A 21,580-nucleotide genomic window follows, 5' to 3' on the forward strand; every position below is an offset into this window, starting at 1 on the left:
GACACTTCAGTATCAGAAAAAAAACACGCCGATCAGCCTGGTGAGGACTACATTTGTAGACATAAGAAGTATACAATACGAAGGAAACAGCTAAGAGGACACAAATAATGGTCAGATAAATGTTTGAACATCTGTGAATAGCCCAATCAGAAAGAACAAGGACATTGTCTACTTAAACCTTTATACAAATTATTACAGACATGAAAACAGGGTCATCTCACAAGCCAAGCAAATCAGAATCCGATAATATCATAATCTCCGCGGAATGTATTCCCTCCGGCTGCAGGGCATGATCATAAAAAATGTAGAGAGAAACTGAAACTTGTCAATGAAGATTCAGTGCAAGGAAACAAAGAAAGGAGTAAAGACTAAACAACTGTTGGAAACATCAATGATATAACTTGAATTCATTAAATTCCTTGAATAAAATGATGTATAAAAGAATTGGTAAACTTGCTAATTAGCACAGCAAAAGAATGATATACTTCACAAGCTACAAGACCATTTACAGACAAATCGAGCAACAAAATAATGTTACAACAAAAAGTGACTCATTCTGTATGTTTTTCTTTATCAATAATATCATCCCCTAATTCAATTGGGATCAAAAACCTCTAGCTGAATTCTGCCAGACCTCAACAGTTTGCTGATCCTTCCTGGTCATGAACATCTTATTCCCTCCAAAAGCCATGTTCGTTATCCTCGAACCTCCCATATCCTTCATTCTCCCCATTAAATTCTTCCTAAAGAGCCTTTCCTCCTCCGTCCCATTTTTACTGCTTTTCTTAGAACCCACCACAACCTCTGACCATAGCTCTACATTCCCTCCCGTGCTACAAAATACTTGGCTTCCATGGCTTTCAATCTTGCACCCGGAACCTTCCTTCTTCCCGTTAACTACTTTCTTCGCTTCTCCAAGAGAAACCCATGGATTCTCCGCACCCATACTTCTCAAATCCGCAAAGAACATCCCGCCTGTATTCACACCAACCTTGAATATTGATGATAAATTATCCGAAACTGTGACATCCGAAAAGCAATCAACTTTCTCTTGTATTTCCCAAACTACATTGCCAGACCTTGTATCCCAAAATTTAATGTTACCCAAAACTCCTGAAGGTCCACTGTGAGACCCGGACGCCATCAACAGACCGTAGCCCGAAACCCAATTCAGTTTCGTGGCCGGTATTGCTGAGTTAATCTCGGCACCATAAATTTCGTAATGACCAATCTCATTAACAGGGCTCAAGCTATTCAGATCATATATCATTATTGAATTCGAGTTCCTCCGAGCGGATTCGAAACTAGTAAAGAGAAACTCAGGCGACGACCCGATTGCTTGTACTGTTGACCCGGACCGAGTCACATTCTCCCAATTCAGAGTCTCCTTAACAAACCCATTCTCAAGGTCGAGAATCTGGAGCCCAGAGAAGTCGGTGGCCCCCACCGCGGCCGTCCTCGGCGACATCGCCAGCATAGAATCGACGGCGGTGAATTGGGTCAAAATCGTCGACTTTTTCCTCAGCGACCAATCAAAAGACGTGATTTTGCTGCCGTGAGCTACATGAACCGAGCCAAACGGCGTCGTGGCAATCGCCGACGGCGAGTCTCGGCCGTTCAAGGGCAAAATCAACGACTTTTCCAGGTTAAAAGCATCGAAATACGATGGGTTCGACAGCGAATTCATCAGAAAGGTTTCGATGCCATAAAATTGGGATTCGAAAATTAGGTCCTGGAGGTCTAGGGATTTGGCCTTCGAGGGAAAATTACCTGTTCGAAGAAGCGAGAGGAGGATGGAGAAGAGCTCCGGGTCGCGATCAATGAACGGCGGAGCCAGTTGAGCCGAGGCCGACTCCGCAATCCGGGAGAAGAGCGAGTCCGGCCCGGCGAGGTTTAGGGTTTGCTTGGTGGTCTGGAAGAGCTGGCCGCCGACGTCTATGGTGGCGAGGTTGGACTCCAACTTGGTATGCTTAAACCCGTTTCTTGGAAGCACAGAATCGGCGGCAGGCGGCATGAACTTGAGCATGTTTTCTTCCCGAATTGCCCCTCGAAACCCTTATTTCTCAACGACCCAGAAGCAGAAATGGGCTGAGGAATAAAGGGTAGGTTCTGAAAGTGGAAAAGGGCGGCGGCGGTGGAGACTATGGAGGAGGTGGAATTGGTTGGTGGAGAAGTTGTGGGGGGGGAGGTTTGGTATTTAAGGGGTCCAACTTCTTTCTCTCTGTGTTTTGTGGTCAACCATGGGTGGTAGTAAAACTTCAAAAAATAAAAAATAAAAAAAAATCCTAAATTCTTTTTTATTTCATATTTTATAATTTTTCACGTTTTCTGCGTGTCATTTTTAAGAAGTTTCCTGCTCGGGGTATCGAAGATTTGAAAGTCAAGGGTCAATGAAGAGAGGGAATCTCTGCGGCAGGCGTCGATTATGGGGGTAAATTGGTAATTTAAAGTACTTATTTTTGTAACAAAGGAAAACGGTTGTTGAAGCCGTCCAACTAGGACCATGTAGTAATGACTAATATCTTGTTTGGTTGGAAGTTTGAAGTATAAGTTAATAAATTAATTGTATACTAGCATTTGTCTACGTATTTTGTGTGTATGAACATATTTTTCTAAAAAATGAGAAGGAGAGAGAGAGAGAGAGAAAGTGGGAGGAGTGGGAGTTTTTTTTTTTGTTTTTTTTTTTAATATTAGAGATATTTTAACATTATATGTAGGTGAGACTTCAATAAAAAACAGTAAAATTTGGACCGATGAAATAACATTATTTAATCGTTAACTTTCATGTCATTTAGTTTACAAATTTTATTTACAAATTTAGTCTCTCCAACATTACCCGTTTTATTCATAGTAATAAATTTTGTGGGATCTGTCATGTAAGTATGTGGTGTAAAGTAGTGGCTTTGCTCTGGAAAGAGGAAAAGCATATGCTCCTCTCTAACTTGGTTTCTAGAACATTATTAATATTAGAGGTATTTTAACATCACCTGTAAGTGAGATTTCAATAAAAAACAGTAAAATTTGGACCTATAAAATAACATTATTTAATCATCAACTTTCACGTCATTTAGTTTACAAATTTTACTTACAAATTTAATCTCCCCAACATTACCCATTTTGTTCAGAGTAATAAATTTTGTGAGATCAGTCATGTAAGTATGTGGTGTAAAGTAGTGGCTTTGCTCTGGACAGAGGAAAAGCATATGCTCCTCTCGAACTTGGTTTCTAGAACATTATTAATAATAATTTATTATGCCATGTTTATTTTGCTTGTAACTGAAACGGAAAGAAAAATTCCTTCAATTACAATGTTCGTTTAGGACAAGCGATATCGGAGAATTAGGTAATCGAGCGGGCATTGAGTGTAAAAGTGAATGTTTTAGACGAGAACTGTCCTGTTGTAGTGTTTTTTTCTTTCGGGGTAACAGAAAATTGTGTCAAATTTCAAGATATTTTTTACTAATAAGTATTCTAATAAAAAAAAATATTAAAAAAAACCTAACAATTTGGCAACAAAACCGCTTATGCTCATTAATGCAAGAGGAGTCGTTAACAAGATACTGAAAGTCGTGAATATTTTTTGAATTGTAATTGTCATTCCGCCTATTTCGTTGAGATAAACAAGTTGTATTCTATCATAACTCGTTCCGGCCAAGAAAAATAGTGCAAGGCCAATAAATCCGTGAGAGAGAATTAGGTAATCGAGCGGACATTGAGTGTAAGCGAGAATGTTTTAGAGCAACAATTGTCTTGCGGTAGTGTTTTTTTCTTTTTGGATAATAGGAAATTGTATCAAATTTCAAAGTGTTCTTGGAATATATTCCAAAAATAAATTTGGGTTGACTTTTATGCACGATGAACTTAATTCGTAAAAATACAAAAGAAATGCTATTTATACTCCATATTACTTTGCTCCGTTTCCTGAAAGGAAGAATAGAGTGAGATACAGAGTAATAGTCAACTGAGAAACAAACAATTTCAATAGGCCACCATTGTTGACTACTACAATTGTCATGGTTTCTGAGTTCTAGAACACTTGGCACAATATGAATTTTCGAATTCACCCCTAAAACCAAAATCTTAGAGCACGGATGACACACCTCGATCCCAATCGAGGTATGTTGGCCATCACGTGAGGGTGACGTAGCCATGTGCGCTGTGTGGAAGTGAATGTGATATGAAAATACAGATAAATAAAAACTTGCTAACTAATTACACTAGACTAACATATTAATGCGGGTGAAAATGTTTGGAGTAAAGGATACACATAACCAGAGCGTAGGTATCAGAATGCAGTCCAGAAATTTAATTACTAATTATACGGATCATAAAAGAAACCCTACACTGGTGAATGTCTGTTAGAACCGTCGTGAAGTTCTCCTAAGCCACCGACACGAACTTCTATCTAGAACCTGGAGGGGCGTAAAACAAAAAGTGTGAGTGGACAGAAACAAAACTTTCAAAACGATTTATCTTTTCAAATGTAATAACCCCTCACTGTAAAACCCGTATAAGTTTCCCAAAAAATAATACTGTAAATATACATGAAAACTATACTCAAGAATAATCAAATCATGTGTATGCCATGACAATCATTTCAACCATGAATAAGTAAGCCAGATGAATTGCACTAATATAAAGTGACATATCAGCCTCAGTCACCTAACGTGACATGTACGGCTGAATCTATAACTCAACAATCAAATCAAATCCTGCACACAAGTCGGAACCACCTATGTGGTATGTACAACAAGCTAGGTGTAAATAAGTACGCTCAAGTGCTATGATCACGTGAAGGTTGTGCGAAGTATCGCAAGTCACCTACGAGTCAAAACCACCTAATGTGGTCTGTACGACAGGCTGGCACCTGTCTTGGATCTAAGGTGAGCGTATGGTGCAGGAGGTGAACAATCACGTAAAGGCTAGGCCCTACCCTCGGGCAGAGCACTAACACTGGGGTGCAGGATATAAATCACTGAAAGCAACTCATTATAATCATACACACTACCATCACAACCATCGCTATATACTCACATGAAGCTTACCTGAGTGTCCACAGTGTCGAGCAATAATTTGCACAGTTATATTAAAGCATATTCTAATATGTAATGCATACAACATGGCATTTAAAACATAAAAACCATTTAAATAGTTTCTGGGAAACATAAGGCGTGTGTGTGCGTGTGCGTGTGTGTGTGTGTGTAACCCAAAAGCCCACTCACTAGTATGTAGCCGGGTTGTAACCCCCAAGTCTCGCCTGACTGCGCTCATCCTCTGGAAACGTCTCACCTAAATGTGAAACAACTATTTTAATGTTATTTTTAAGCATATAACCATCACTATGAAATAACTTCTCATACGTTGCTCAATTGGGGTGTTTGAATATATTATCGTGGCCTACTCAACACCCCGAGCATTCATTTTTTTAGGATAATTTTCCAACGTCCCACGCACCCCCACGCGCTGGCCACGCGGAGTCACGTGCCTAGCACGCTGACGGTAACCATAACGCCGTTAAGAATATTCCGTCAAAGTTGACGGAATATGATCTGTCTTCTCCGGTGGTTCATCGGATTCCGTCGCCGGCCGTCGTCTGCATCTCCAGAAACTGTTTAGAGTCCTAAAACCAAAGGTATATGGTCGGAGAATTCTTCGATAGTCCGACCAAATCTTATTAAGTCCCAAAACTAGCTAAAACCTTCACGATCACGTCGGAGAAAATTACACCCCTCGTCAGAGCTTATGGAGTCTCGGGTTTTCGAAGTCAAACCACTTAACAAAAGGTATCACCTGCTCTAGGGTTCGAGAAAAGTAAGAATCTGGAAACACCAAGTTCGATCCGTAGAGTTTTGGTTTAGTTTGAGGGTGAATGCAGGTTGTGCGGACGGGGAAGAAAAGTCGAGAAAGAGAGAGAGGATGCAGGTTGCAGATGTGCGTGTGTGTGTGGCCACGGGTTGGCCATATTAAAATGGCCTCAAGCCCTAATTGGGCTGCATGCTTTGGATTCATGCAATTAAACCCAACCCAATTCCTTTATTCCTTTACAACATCTCCACTACGTACCCAACTCGGCCCTAATTTGCATCCACGTTCTCATAACGTCGAATGCCACTTACTCACGTCGATGGAAAAATGATTGAAGACTATATATACACATCCATGTCACAAGGCCCACAAGGACAAAATAATCATTTCAGCGCACTCGAGGATAAAATATATTATAATTTGGGACAGGTCGTCACAACGGATCTTTATTATCGCCACCATTACCGCCATTTAAAGGTCTCATTAGTCCCTTTCTTGAACTAGATTTTCTTCGTTCAGAAGAACCTTGGTTTTGGCTCACCTTTCTTTCTCCCCTTCCCCCTATAATGATCACAATTTTGTTAGCAAAATCCAAAAGCTCAAAGACTAAGAAAAATCTAAAGGACTGTGTGATAACTATTTTGTTTTTAATTTTCAATTTTTGTTTTCACATATTTAAAATTGAGAACTAAAAACGACATGGTGATTGAGGTATACAAAGTCAAGTCCTTATTATTCTTGAGCATTTCCGTGTGTTAACTTTTTCTTGGCTAACTTTCGAGCATTGGCTTTCTGGTTGTGGTCACCATTGCTTTTGTTTCTCTGTCATTGTCTACTCCACACTCTTTTAGGGATGGGCAAAATACCCGCGGTTACCCGCCCATTTAAACTTTACGATTACTGTTGTGGGTAACCATTTAGATAAATAAACGGTTATGGGTATCACCGTTTACCCGTGAAATTTAAATGGGTGGTTATGGGTATTAACAGCGGTTATAAACGGGTAACCGTTTACCTATTTATTTTATATATGTAATGTTGAATATCTTAAAAATAAAATTATATATATATATATGCAGCTGTTTGACGGGGGATGGGAAGTTGTGTTATTAACCCAACAATCACATCTCTTCAATTTGAATGTTGCATCTTTTGATTGTTGCCAAAAAGACGTGATTCACGGTCAACAAGTCTAATCCTTCTCCTAACCATGTTCTCTATCAGACAAAACTTAAATCAATGCTATTGACTATAGTGTATGGTTTATATAGCTAATTATAATATAATGTAGCTCATTATATATATTATGTTAATACTTTACATTATGGATAAAATAACCCAAGAATACCATCTTCTATAGAGTTTTTGTAACCCAAGAATACTTAGCAAATATTATATTACCTTCATTGGTAACAGTTAAAAATATCGTCTGTAAACTATTATTTCAATTATTGGAATGGTATAAGGACTTAAAAAATTAATATACGGAAATGTATGATGAATGTTACCTATAACGATATTTAATTGTCAAAAAAAAAAAAATTATGACAATTTTTTTTAATTTTCAAGTTGTTAAAAAACATGTAGATGAGTGAAAAAGGGGTAATGGTTAAAAAAAATGAACAGGTTAAAAAGGGTAAATGGGTAAACGGGTATTAAACGGTTACGGTTAAATGGGTATGCGGTTATGGGTATGGTTAACTGTTTATAAACGGTTATGGGTATGGGTATAACCATTTAGGCAATTACCCAACAGGTAAACGGTTATGCGGGTATGAGGATAAACGGTTATGCGGGTATGAGCATAAACGGTTATGCGGGTATGAGCATAAACGGTTATGCGGGTATGAGCATAAACGGTTATGGGTAAATACCTACGGTTATCCGCCCGCCATAACCGTTGTCAATCCCTACAGTCTCTTCTCCTTGTTCAACGTCTCTGAGATAGATGATATTAAGGAGTCAAAGAATTCAAAAGCTACTTACAAAATATAGAGTAATGTTATTCATATCATGTTTTTATATCACATTTCTATACCACCTTAGGTGGCATCTGATATGGATAGCCGCATCATTTGAAAAATTTGCAAAACCCAAGGAAAGGAAGGAGAAAGACTCATCGTATACCACAATCATCATTTAATTAACTAGTTTTTCTTAATTATTAGTTTATTAAATAATGAACTAAATTTAAAAATCTGATTAATTCATATGATATGGATGTCCACATCAAATGCCACCTAAGACGGTATGAAAATGTGGTACAAAAACATGGTATGAATAGTATTACTCCAAAATATAATAGAATCCCAATATATGTACGAAAATTATGGCATGTTTACTTACAACTTACAAGGAATGGAATTCAAGGGAATGGTTATCATTCCAATTCATGTGTTTACTAACCACCAAATGAATGAAAAAATGTTGGATATTTCAAAATATATAATGGATACCATATACATGTATGTGTATGTATTTCACGGAAGTATTAAGATAGAAAACTGTGTTGATCGAATGGGTATCAAAACATATTATTTGGGTGTGAAAACATTATATGTAGGGGTAGGTTCGGTTTCATTCAATTCAATTTTTTGTCAAAACCGAAACCAAACTAAAACTTCGGTTCGCTTCGGTTCAATTTTCTTTCAGTTTTTTCAGTTCAATTTTTTCTCGATTTAATTTTGTTCGTTTCGGTTTTAGTACGGTTTCCTTTTTTTTATTTTATAAAACTTGATTTTTTTTTTTTTAATATGGAATTTAGAAAAGAAACTTGTATTGGTAGACTAATAATAAGAAAATGGGGAAAGTGGGAAGGTAATTGTACATATACAAGATCATATAAACCAATCATATTTTATCAACAACCTCAATTGCAAAGAAGAATGATCACCGTATCCATTCAAAAAGAAAACAAATAGAGAAGTTCATCCAAGTTCTAAAGCGTTCCAAAACTTTCCTTTATAACCAATCAAATATCTTCTTTAATTGAACTGAGTATGCTCCTTAAAAAACCCCTAGGCTTAGTTTCGAATTTGGCAACAAAGTTCAACAAAAGAAACATCATGGGCATACATTCATAAAGTGTAAATAGATTCGGTTCGACCTATCCTGGATTTTACGGTTTTTATAATTTAATTAGTTGAATTTACGAAAATACCTCTAACGACGAAAGGGTTGACTTCTGTTGAGTATTGCTCGTTGACATGTAAGAATTTATCTTTTAATTTATTCACGTAGCATTCATTAATACAAACGCGTAGGCGCGAACTGAATCGAATTTGGAACTAAAACGAAATTTTTACGAATTTTTGAACATCAAGGGTTATTTGGTAATTTCACAATTGGAGATATTTCTCCATCATGGGCCAATCATGGGGTGACACGTGGCAGATTTCCTATTTTTCTAGGGTGCTCCTTATGTCCTGAGTCCTCCCTCCCTCTTTATTTTTTTTTTCTACATTTTCTTCTTCCTCCCACTCACCTCTCACTCATTCTCTCCCTCTCTTGGCCGAAGAACATGCACACACACACACCCATACATCAACAAATAGACAACACCAACCTTCCACCCTTCCTAGCCTCTATGGTGAGGTTTTGAGCCAAAATGTTAGGAGGAAAACCTGTTGGAAAACCCTTTTTCGAGCTACACTGTGCAAGGAACTTCTCCAGTGAATTCTCGCCATCTCCGACGAAGGAACTCGGAAAACACAAGGGAAGTCACTATACAAAATCTGGAATTTTGAAACAGTGGTCGATTGGCCACCTTCCAGCCATTTTTCTGGCCAACTCTGATCTCCGTTAGGCCTTCTAAGAGTACAAATCCCTTCTTCACATTCCTAACTACATTTTGGCTTTTGAATCACTCGATTTGGGCTTGTATTGAGCTCGGAATGAGCTCTTAAAGTTGGTGTAAAAATCTAGAAAAATTCCAGAAATTCGAAGAAGGCGAGTACAAGCGCATTCACAGCACATGGGGCTATCATAGGCCGGCACGTGGAGTGCACGCACCTCCGCCGGAGGCATTGTGCTTTTCCGCTGTCCACGGCGCCGGTGACATTTTTGACCAACTTTCTGGCAACCCAACTATGCACGTGGCAGCGCATGGGGAACTCGAGGTCCCTCCTTAGGTTTTTCGACGTCCCAAATCCGAACCCAACCTCTATTTTCTCAAATTCAATCGTTTTAGTAAGGTTTTACTAATTAGTCCCTTTATGTGCTTAGGTGCATTTGTTAATGGTGATTCCGTCATCCCTAGTTGATCGGTTCCCCAGTAGCAAAATATCTATGAATGGACCCCTTGTCAAATTGCATGTTTTTATAAAATATTAGGCTTGCATGCATTTCATATTTCATGAATTGAGTATGTTTTATATTATGTTTTGCGGATTTCTATATTTATGATTTATCGAATTTACGTTTTATGAAAGGTTATGAATTATTGGATTTTTACTTATGAAATATTATAGATTTACGAATATGGTTTATGAGATGATGCTTTGAGTTTTTGAGCCCTGATGATTTGATACGAGAAGTGATTTATGTTTTCTGTTCTTATCTAGTGGGTATTCATACAACACACATACACACAACACAAGTATGTATTTGTCTATGACCATAGAACACAATTAAGGATACTTATGACATACTCCTAACTTCACTGGCAAAACCAGTGTCGGACAGCTTCACTAGCCATGGCTAGTGTCGGTGTGTTATGTTATATTTCTTCTCTTGCGTAACCCAGAGTCATACAGCTTCACTGTCGGGTGATAGGACCTACCATACTTCTTCACTAGCGTAACCCAGTGTTGTACAGCTTCACCTTCAGGTGATGGTTATGCTATTGGGCGACTATGATACCCGTAGTTGAGTAGATCATTGAATTGATTTACAAGATTCTTGGGATTTGCCCTCGAGCATTTTGTTATCACTTTTATAGATGATTTTATCGTACGAACGTTTTATAGCATGTAGAGTTTTTAGAAAAATCTATTATGTAGTATTATATGTGTTTTCAAAACAGGGGGTTAGTATGTTTAGAAAGAAATCGATTTTTGTATTATTACTATTATTATAAATTATGGTCAACTCACATTTTGTTTTGAGCCCCATTCAGGACTTAGAATCGAGGCGTACGATCCCAGCGTCAATGCACTCCCACATAGGTATCTTCGAGTCTTCTTAGTGTAGGATCCATTCCTTTGTTCGTACCCTTTTATAATAATTCTTTCATAGTATTCTTAATTAGTTGTATGCTCTAAACACGTTTCTGCATTTGCATATTTCTTTATATTTACGTATTTATTTACTTTCGTTTACCATTATCACTTGCATGCATGTTAAAATGGCTTCGTCACCCTCAGGTGCACGTGTCCATCCTAGTATTTGAGGACATTGGGGTTGAGGTGTGTCAGTTTCCAAACCTCCAAAACCGAAACCGAACCAATAAGGTTCGGTTCGATTTTTTTTTCGATTTTCAGTTTTTCAGTTTCGATTCGATGTTCAATCCTTTTTTTTCGGTTTTCAATTTTTTGAGCCCACTCCTAATTGTATGTGTCAACTAGTAGAACAATATAAATCTTCATGCTGCAAGGAAGAGGTATAACTCTTCGTGCCAGAAAAGGAAGAGATATAACTCTTCGCTTAACAGTCACATGAAGAAAGACGTGATTTTCTTTAATAGATGTTGGAAGAAGGACGTCGTTTAATAAGCTATATCAATTTCTATCTAATGAACGAATATGGCTTTTGGATGCACACTTTCACCCAAATTGAATGGATCTCAACCTTCTGAATGGGTGTCATTCTCTTTTCTTTTTTCTTTTAGGAACTGGAAACTTCATTTCTCCTTTCCTTCCTCCATCAAAATCATATAGTTTCTTCTTAGAAGAGTCTAAGGGAATTTCAATTCTTGCCAAACTAAAATTCCAGACTTGGTTGTATCTTGAATATTTTACTTAGACCCGTTAGCAAACTCAAATTACAGTGAGGGCAAATGTCACTTCAAGGAAAACGTATTAACATGCTTCAAAGTCATTAGTCTATCAAATTATCAAAGTATGTTTTAGGATGACATACTTGAAAAATGAAGGTATCCTCATCACCGCATAGGGAGTTGTCCATCTTATATTCATTTGGTCGTTTGTTTTGAGTTTTTGCACTTTCCCAAGAGATCAAGGGGGTAACGCCATCAACAACTGATCCGGCCAAAGGGCTAAAAATAGCCTGAAATGACATGAAAACTGTCTCTAACCAAGGGCCAGACTAAAGGGTTGGTGGGCCCCACCGAACCAAAAAAGGAGAAAATGGCCAATCGGCTAGCCCAACCCGGCCAACCGGCTGGCCGAACCCAGCCAGCCAGCCAACCAGCCCAACCCAGCCAGCCAGCCGGCCTCGGGCTGGCCAAAAATTTGAATCAAACGATAGCTGACGCCAGCTAACAACAACTAGCTGACATCATGTTGACGTCAGTTATCATTAGATTAAAAAAAAAAAAAAAATTTGGGCCAAATTTTTTTTTAAAAATTAAAAAAAATTCCCTTTTTTTTCCCTATAAATACCTAAGCCATTCCTACACAATTTCTCACATAATTTTCACCATTCCATATTATCTCCCTTCATTCTATTTCAATTCTTCACATTCAATTTTCTTACCTCTTCCAATAATCTTTTTCTTCAATTTTTTCAATAATTTTCAAATCGCCACATCTGCAATGAAAGGTAGGGCTTGGACCCGAAAAGAAGATGAAACTCTTTGCAAGGCTTATAGATTGGTCTCGGAAGATAGTGTGAAGGGACTTCTCAAACAAGTGAAGGTGTTTGGACTCGTATGTCAAAAAAATACTATGAGTTCTACGAAGGCACCACTCCACCAAATACCCGAAACCACATGAGTTGTTCTTCAAGATGGAACAAACATCTTCATCCAAGTTAGAATAAATGGCATCAAGCATTGTTAACAACCACAAGTAGACATGAAAGCCGCACCAATTACTACGACGAAGTAAGTGCTTTCATAATTTATTTTAAATATTTAATTATATTACATTTAATTTCATAAATTAATTTCCTTTAATTTTTGTAATTATATTTTCTAGGTTCCGCCAAGCAGAGGAATTGTATATGAAGGGCAACTCGAAACCCATTCAACATCACGGTTGTTGGGAAATTTGTAGAGGGTGGGTGTTATTTGAAGATCCACCTCAACATAGAGTAGGTCCTACGCCAATGTTCGGAACTGCATCCTCAGCTGTAGATGGGGATGAAGATGAATCTCTTACCATTCAAGAAACAAGGGTAGAAAATATGTCCCAAGGTGAAGGTTCCATACTTAGGGCTATGGGACGAAACAAGGCCCGAAAATTGAAGGAAAAGGGTAAGGCAAAGGATGATTACGCCTTTCAACAAGAAATGGTGGCCTCTTTGTGATTCAAGGAAGAGCAAAATGCCATTGCTGAGGAAGAAATGAACCGTAGGCATGAAGAACAGGCCAAGCAAATACAAGAAGAGATGAACGATAAGAACATGCAAAGGAACACTTTGGATTACACTCCAATGAGTAAGGCCTATTTTGATAGGAAAAAGAAGGAAATTATGGCCCAACGGCAGTTGTTTACCTTCGACTATACTCCTACAATGGTGGATGATGAAGATGATGATGATTATAGACTTTAAATTTAAGTTGTTGTAGTTTTTAAATTTAAGTTATTGTAGTTTTTAAATTTAAGTTGTTGTAATTTTTAAATTTAAATAATAAATTATGTTTGACCTTCGGTTGGAGATGGTTTTTTTTTTTTTCACATGACTATGTATGGCCTATGACCCTCTAGCCCCTCAGTCGGAGATGATAAGAAATATGATCCCGCATTGTTCATTAAAATATTAATTTCTTAAAAAACTATAGGACCAAAAAAAACCCTCTGACCTTTCTTCCGTTGGAGATAGCCTAATACTACCACCAGGTTTAAAGAGATTGAGCGAAAACAGACTCATCAAAAAATGAAAAGAACCAAATTATTACCAAACGGGCCCTTAACGTTTAAGTGGTCTTCGGCCCCATACATATGTTTAATATTTGCTCGAGGTGGTCAACGGTCCCATTTGGATTTGTTTGGCCAAAATAATTATTATATAACAAAATTAGTGTAATGAAAGACAAATTTTGAATGTCAAATGAACGCGTTTTCTGTACAGATCAATCTATTGATATCTATCTTCTATATAGAAAGCCAATGGAAAATATAAATAGTGATTTTGGTATCACCAAGCTTCAACAACAATATTTGGATAAAAAATGGTCCCCAAGACAAAAAACCTTAAAGGCATCCTAAAATAATGCATCAAATAAGGTAGGGGTATTTTTGTCATTTTAACAATATTTTTTTAATAATTAATTTTTTTTTGTGGTTTTTTTTTTTTAATTAGTACCTTACAATAGGCCAATAATAATGTGATTCAATTTCTCTATTTTTAAACACGTTCAAAACATCTTAAGAGGCGTGTAATACCGGTTATAAAACAGGTCTTTCGCACGTGGATAATAATCTGATTAAATTAGTTGTCAAATAATTGTTTTTTTTTAACAAACAATATTATTCATTTACTTCAAATATTTGATTTTTCTTTTGTCAATTTACGCATATAAATACATTTAAAATGTGTAAGTTACGTGTAGCACGCCGTGATTCAAAAAATGCCTTCGTCATTTTAATTAGTTTTTTTGTGCTTTTTTTTTATTTTTAATTAGTACCTCACAATAGACTAGCAATAATGTGATTCAATTTCTCTATTTTAAAACACATTCAAAATATCTTAAGAAACGTGTAATGCCGGTTATAAAGGAAAAGATGAATAGTGATTTTAGTGTAACCAAGCTTCAACAAAAATGCCCCCAAGACAAAAACCTTCAAAGACATCCCAAAATAATGCATCAAATAAGGTAGGCGTATTTTCGTCATTTTAACAATTTTTTTTTTTAAGAATTAATTTTTTTGTGTTTTTTTTTTATTAGTACCTCACAATAGACCAACAATAATGTGATTCAATTTCTCTATTTTTAAACACATTCAAAACATCTTAAAATGCATGTAATCTGATTATAAAAAAGGTCTTTCGCACGTGGATAATAATGTGATTAAATTAGTTGTCAAATAATTATTTTTTTTTAACAAACAATATTATTCATTTACTTCAAACATTTGACTTTTTTTTTTTCAATTTACGCATATAAATATATTTAAAATGTGTAAGTCGCATATAGCACACTGTGTTCAAAAAATGCTTTCGTCATTTTAATTAGTTTTTTTTTGTGTTGTTTTTTTTTTAAATTAGTACCTCATAATAAGCTAGCAATAATATAATTCAATTTCTCTATTTTAAAACACATTTAAAATATCTTAAGAGGCGTGTAATGCCGATTATAAAAAAGATATTTCTCATGCGGATAATAATGTGATTAAATTATTTGTCAAATGATTTTTTTTTTTTTTAACAAACGATAATATCTACACTAAGGAGGGGTGAACTTAACCTCACAATGGGCTAGCAATAATATGATTTAATCAGTTGTCTGTTAAATATCATTTTCTCTATTTTTAAACACGTTCAAAACATCTTAAGAGACATGTAATGCTAGTTATAAAAAAAATCTTTCGCAGGCGGATAATAATGTGATTAAATTAGTTGTCAAATAATTGTTTTTTTTTAACAAACTATTATTCATTTATTTCAAACATTTGACTTTTTTTTTTTTTGTCAATTTACGCATATAAATATATTTAAAATGTGTAAGTCGCGTATAACACACTGTGATTCAAAAAATGCTTTCGTCATTTTAAGTAGTTTTTTTTTGTGCTGTTTTTTTTTTTTTTAATTAGTACCTCACAATAGACTAGCAATAATATGATTCAATTTCTCTATTTTAAAACACATTTAAAATATCTTAAGAGACGTGTAATGTCAATTATAAAAAAGATCTTTCCCATGCGGATAATAATGTGATTAAATTAGTTGTCAAATGATTTTTTTTTTTTTAACAAACGATAATATCTACACTGAGGGGTGGACTTAACCTCACAATGGGCTAGCAATAATATGATTTAATCAGTTGTCTATTAAATATTATTTTCTCTATTTTTAAACACGTTCAAAACATCTTAAGAGGCATGTAATGCCGATTATAAAAAAAATGAGCCAAAGATACAACTTTCATCAATTAGCAGTCTACTATCATTTATTTAATGGGATGATCATCCTTATCTACTTGTATTGTAATTTATAATGCATAAAACACATGAACCTATCCAAAAGCTGACACTAATCTGTGGTTTTATACTATCCATACCTGTCTTTAGAGCTTGAATTCCAGGTCACCATGTACAAAAAGAACAGCCTTAGACCTGGCTCAGTCGTCATCTACAGATTTCTCAATCTATAACCCAAAATTTGTCGGTAAATTGAGGCACTATGACTCTATGCGTCAACCGGTTTCGAAAACCAAAATCCATGCCTTACCTCCGATGCTCCATGGATAGGGAGGCATTGAGCGAGATGCATACTAGTTAACTAACACCCGGCTGCATCATAGGGAAGAAAGACCAATTCTTTGGTGGCCCGTTTTCCTTCGGACTAACCTTCTCATTTGCCCACCAGTCGGAACCAATAGTATTAGAGCTGCCTGAATCTCCTCCTTCGGCATTGTCAAAATTAAATTCCTTATTAGAACCAAGTGTGATGGATCGCTGTTTCTGATGCAGTTGTGCCTCCTCGCCAGCCACTGATGTCTCTGGTGCCTCACTGGATGTCTCATGAGCAGGGCACTCAGAACTGCTCACTGCTTTGCTAGGATCCTCTTCGTGCTGGGCCTTTTCTGTTTCTTCTATAGATGTTGATGCAGCTTCAGCTAATGCCAGAGTCTTCTTTTCCACACATCTTACAATTGCTTCAGAGCTTAACCCAAATGTGACTCTATGGTTGATCACAATTCCATTATTCCGACCTCTGTTGTTTGATCGTGGATTTAATACAACCTCAGGGGTGTGAGGCTTTAGAGAGAAACCATCAGAAGCTGTTGACCTTGCACCATCAGGGGTCACAGAACCAGAACCTAGTCTTGAACCCCAATCACGCGTGGAGAGAATGTCAAGGTTCAAGAGCTTAGGAGGATCACCTGCTCGGAACTCCAGGAAGTGAGGACCACCAACAGCAAGGTCACGGTCTGGGAAAGGAGACGAAGTACCAGAACCCGAGATGCCTGAGCTAGGCGATATAAGCTGACCAACTGGGCTTCCAGGGTAAAGTTGGTAAGATGGAAACTCATAGTGAGATAATGGGAATCTCTGACCGCCTTCACCATTCCGGAAGTGAGGATCAAGAAGCTGAGCAAATGGAACCTCGGGCGAGGAAGGTGTAGTCAAATGAACAGACTCGGGAGGAGGAGTGAAGGGAGCAGTTGATGGTTCAGTAGTAAAGGTTGAGAAAACAGGTGGTGAGACCAACTGGTTTTCGTGAGCATAAGGACCGATAGCAAAAATTGAGGCAGGCCCAGGGGAGTACATGTTGGCTGAAAGAGAGAAAAAACCAGCTGGTGATTGTGAGGCAGAAGGAGGTTCTGATTGAAGAAACGATGCAGGAGAGGATGGAGGCGCAACAAAGGGAAATACAATTGAACGTGCCTGGATTGAACTTTCCGCTCTTGGAGCATCACCTCCAGTATCCGTTGTTTCTGGAACAATGTGCCCAATTCTCTTTCTGTGTCTTTGAAATCCAAAACACCAATACGAGCTCAGGCGACTCCCCCATCTTCTCTTCTGCATTAAACCAAATTCATGATTAAAACGGACCTTTAATACAATAAAAACAGCATTAGTTGTCTTTCCACACTACGGATAGTTACGAACAATTTGAGTCTGTTACATCATATCGGTTTGGGATGCTGAATCCAAACAGCTGCTGCATTACCAAAGAACAATTTATATTCTCAACTTTAATAAATTAGCTTGAATAAGCATAAGTGATCCCTTTTTCACTATTAGCCTCAGGAGTCTGCTTTTATTAACAAGAGAAGATTAACGTAGGGAGTCTCAGTTTTGTATAAACCACGATAGCTTTCTCCCTCCCTCGCCTTCTGTCAATGTTGAATCATTTCTACCGCGGAAGCTCAATACTTAGTAGTTAAAACTTAAAACTGAGACTCCCTACGTTAACTAAAATAACTGAACCGTTTATATCGACCCTGCCTCCACCACAATGACAAATTATAATTCTGAAGGAAACTTTTTCTTCCATTTTGTTTGTTTGTTTGTTTGTTTTTTTATTCATTTGGCCGCAAGCGAGACCAAATGAAAAACACTCAATAATCCCAAGAAAATATCTTATCATTTCGAAAATTTTGTAACCAAAGCTCCATGCTTTTGCTAAAAGCGGGTCAACTCCTGTGAAATTCTATGGAGATTTCCACTTCCAAAAGCACTTTCCAGACCAGAAATTTTCCAAAAAGGCAGCTCCAATGGATTTAAAAAATACCCAATTTATGAAAAAGAAATCAAATTTACAAAACCAACAAGAACAAAGATTCACATAACACAACTGGATCTTAAATCTCTCTCATAAAAACATGGATTAAAATTAAAATTTAAAATTTACCAGGACTAAAAATTAACAACTTGAAATGCCTTCCAAACCAAGTCCAATCAACATATTCAGAATCAATAAAAGCGAACAAAAATAACATTTTGTGAAAATTTTACCTGAACGGTGGCGTGAGGCGCACGGTTCTCCGCGGCTGCGATCGCGGTAGCAGCTGCGTTTATAGTCTCCAAAGTGGTGTTCCCAGCTCTCGAGTCTCCATTAACCCCCCTCATCTCCGCTTTTCTCTTTCACCGGAAATCGCCGTTTTTCATCGGACTTCCGACTCCGGGGGAGAAAATAGTCGGATTTTCTAGAGAAAATTGAACAAACCAAATAACCCAGAACAGGAAACGGAGAGATCAAACGAAAATTTTGGAGACTTGGGTATTGAAGATTGAATCGGGAAATGGAAAAACGAATCAAAAATCCAAATTTTGAGTCCCCGAGATTTGATTTTTCTCTGTACTGTGTGCGCGTGTGTTATGTAGAAATGAATAAAATGATATTTAGTGGTAAATATATTTATAGATTTGTTTTAATTAAATATTTTTGGGCGACAACTTTTGAGGTCAAACACGGCAATGACTTTGTTTGTGTTCTGATTTTGAACACCTCTAAATTATGATTGGGATCCCATTTTACTGAAATACCCTCGTTTCTCTTTTCATGGTTATAATAGTAGCAAACTCAGCCATTTCGTACTACGGTCTAGTAGTATTCATTTTCATTTGTTTGAGAGAATTTAGGTGATTCTTGATAAAGAAGAATTTGAACCATATTATTGCTAGCATATTGTGGACTTAGCTCAACCTCTCAACTCAATAATGTAGATAATATTATTTGTTAAAATATATATATATATATATATATACACACACCGCAAGCTCGTACTACAACATGGATTAAAATTCAAATTTGTCATTCATGCAAAATGAATTAAAAAAAAATTATTTACAAGTAGAGAATAATCCTTTAGATAACTGTTATCTCTTATAACATAAATAATAAAACGAAATAAAACCCTAAATTAAGAGGTAGCCAATGCAACAAGTTAAACAAAGTAAAGATAGCTAATCGTTTAATTAACCTGTTGAAACAATATTTTTATATTTCTTTTAGGACAATACTTAGACACTGAATAGTTAGTGTATAGTTTTACTTGCCACCAATAAATAAAAGACACATGTCAACCAATGCTTTCTCTAAATCTATAACCAAACAACCAACTCTAACCTTGCACCCATAACCAAACAGCCACTCTCTCCTCCTAAGCCTATGTTGTTGTTTGCCGCAAATCTCGTTTACAAAACCCTCCCCTCTGCCAAAAAATCTTCCATCGAACCCAACCTTGCCCACTCATAATCCAACCCCCTCTTTCGCCATAAAGGACGTCTGCACCTATCCACTCACAGGTCACGACTCGCACCACCTTTCTGTCCTTGCTGCCATGGTTACACCGAAAAAAATGATGGATTGGGGTTGGGGTCAACGAAGGAGAAATGCAGGAGGAAGAGACGTGAATGTCATCAATGGAGGATTTGTCATCGATTTGGTATCATGGTTTGATTCGGAGTTTGAGAAGAACTCCAATGAAGGACGTTTGGCCGGTGGGAGCGGACAGTGAACGGTGCAAGTGATTGGGTGGGAAAGGACGATGGCTGGAGATTTTTGGCACGAGAGAAGATGACGTTTGGTTAAAAAAATAGAGGTGTTTGCTTATGAGTTTAGAGAATTAAAATGGACAGCTGTCGATATCTAGTTGGGCCACGTGCAACAATCAGTGTATTGGGTCCTGACCGGTCAGGATCCAAATATTGTCCTTTCTTTGTTTAAATAAAGTAGCAAAAAATCTCATTTAACTAGTCTGTCATAAATATCGGATTTGGATCCACTCCTGGGCTAATAGAGAGGATCTTCTTGACCAATCATCGTGGGCCGTTGAATTTTTATCCAACAGCTACAATCATTATAACTTTAAAGGGACCTTCCTATTTGCAGCTGTTGGATAAAAATCTAACGGTCCACGATGATTGGTCAGAATGATACTCTCTATTAGCTTATAAGAGGATTCAAATCCGTAAATATCATTTCCGTGTATTGATAAATGGTGGGTTCGGTTGAGGGTAGTTTTGTCAATTGCCGTACTGGAAGGACGATAAGTGATGGCTTTAGTCGGAGATTAATTAACAATTGTTTTATATATATATATATATATATATATATATATATATAGAGAGAGAGAGAGAGAGAGAGAGAGACAAAAAGGTTGGGGGTATTTTGTATCCAAGTGTGCACGTGTGGGCACCCAGTTCTTGAAGGGTTTCGTGCGCAAGAGCGACACCAACCAGCCCCCACTGGCCACTGCCTAATCAGATGTGGGGCCTACAATCCTACATTTCTCCCCCTTTACCCGCCACTTTACTTGCACGGTTGGTGCATCTCTCACTTGCCCCTTTCTTTCTTTTTCTCTCTTTTTCTTCTTTTTTTTTTTTTTTTTAAATTAATGAAAATGATTTGAAAATTTTGAATTTTAATCAAAATAACATAAAGGTGTTGTAAGTGAATAGTATTAGAAGTGAATTTTTAGAGTAAAAATATTCTTTTCGTTAAAAGTGAACAGTACCGAAAGTGTTTCGTTAAAACTTTTTTTTTCACTTAAAAATAATACTAATAATTTGTTCCCCTTATCTTCTTAGTTTAACTATATCCTTGTATTAAAAAAAATATAATATATACTTGCTTCATTTTCAAAAAGTGGAATCCTTCCCTAATCCTTATTAGAGCAATTCCATTGTTGCTAATTACCTTGGAGATAGGCAACCCAATCCACTCCTCCCTCCCCAAACACTCTAGCCTAGTCGGGCAATTGAGCTCAAAGCCAGCCTGATGGAGAAATCAGGCAATAATCACTGGCCTAGCGCCTAGCCTATGTGACGCATGAAATCAGCCACAATTTAAATTATAAAAAAAATTATAATTTTCTTTTTATAAATAGCTAACCGTATCCTTCCACTTTACACTACATTTCAACATTCAAATACTTTCAACCAATTTTTTATTATTATCCAAAATTAAAAATAAAGTTACTTTTTATTATTTTATAAAAATAAAAAATACTAATATTTTAATTCGAATTGACTATGCTAGT

At 36.9% G+C, this 21,580-nt stretch overlaps 2 protein-coding genes across 2 annotated transcripts; both read right to left on the minus strand.

Annotated features, from left to right (window-relative positions):
* Window positions 1-392: 392 nt before the first annotated feature.
* On the minus strand, window positions 393-2,197 carry LOC137713410 (BTB/POZ domain-containing protein At5g41330-like). Its single transcript, XM_068452704.1, has one exon. The coding sequence runs from the start codon at window positions 2,024-2,026 to the stop codon at window positions 605-607; it is 1,422 nt and encodes a 473-aa protein (XP_068308805.1). The 5' UTR covers window positions 2,027-2,197; the 3' UTR covers window positions 393-604.
* Window positions 2,198-15,896: 13,699 nt separating this feature from the next.
* LOC137713199 (uncharacterized) lies at window positions 15,897-19,042 on the minus strand. Its single transcript, XM_068452471.1, has 2 exons — window positions 18,552-19,042; window positions 15,897-17,612 (listed from the first exon to the last, which is right to left on the minus strand). The coding sequence occupies exons 1-2, from the start codon at window positions 18,663-18,665 to the stop codon at window positions 16,365-16,367; spliced, it is 1,362 nt and encodes a 453-aa protein (XP_068308572.1). The 5' UTR covers window positions 18,666-19,042; the 3' UTR covers window positions 15,897-16,364.
* Between the last annotated feature and the right edge of the window lie 2,538 nt (window positions 19,043-21,580).

The sequence above is a fragment of the Pyrus communis genome, chromosome 13 (assembly GCF_963583255.1).
Source record: "Pyrus communis chromosome 13, drPyrComm1.1, whole genome shotgun sequence".
Lineage (NCBI taxonomy): Eukaryota > Viridiplantae > Streptophyta > Magnoliopsida > Rosales > Rosaceae > Pyrus > Pyrus communis.

What these genes read in the sequence shown, in the direction of transcription:
- LOC137713199 (XM_068452471.1), bottom strand. Translation starts at nt 18,665, where the DNA reads ATGAGGGGGGTTAATGGAGACTCGAGAGCTGGGAACACCACTTTGGAG. An exon ending in CGCCTCACGCCACCGTTCAG is followed by an intron (nt 17,613 to 18,551) that starts GTAAAATTTTCA and finishes GGTTTAATGCAG; the next exon opens with AAGAGAAGATGGGGGAGTCG.
- LOC137713410 (XM_068452704.1), bottom strand. Translation starts at nt 2,026, where the DNA reads ATGCTCAAGTTCATGCCGCCTGCCGCCGATTCTGTGCTTCCAAGAAAC.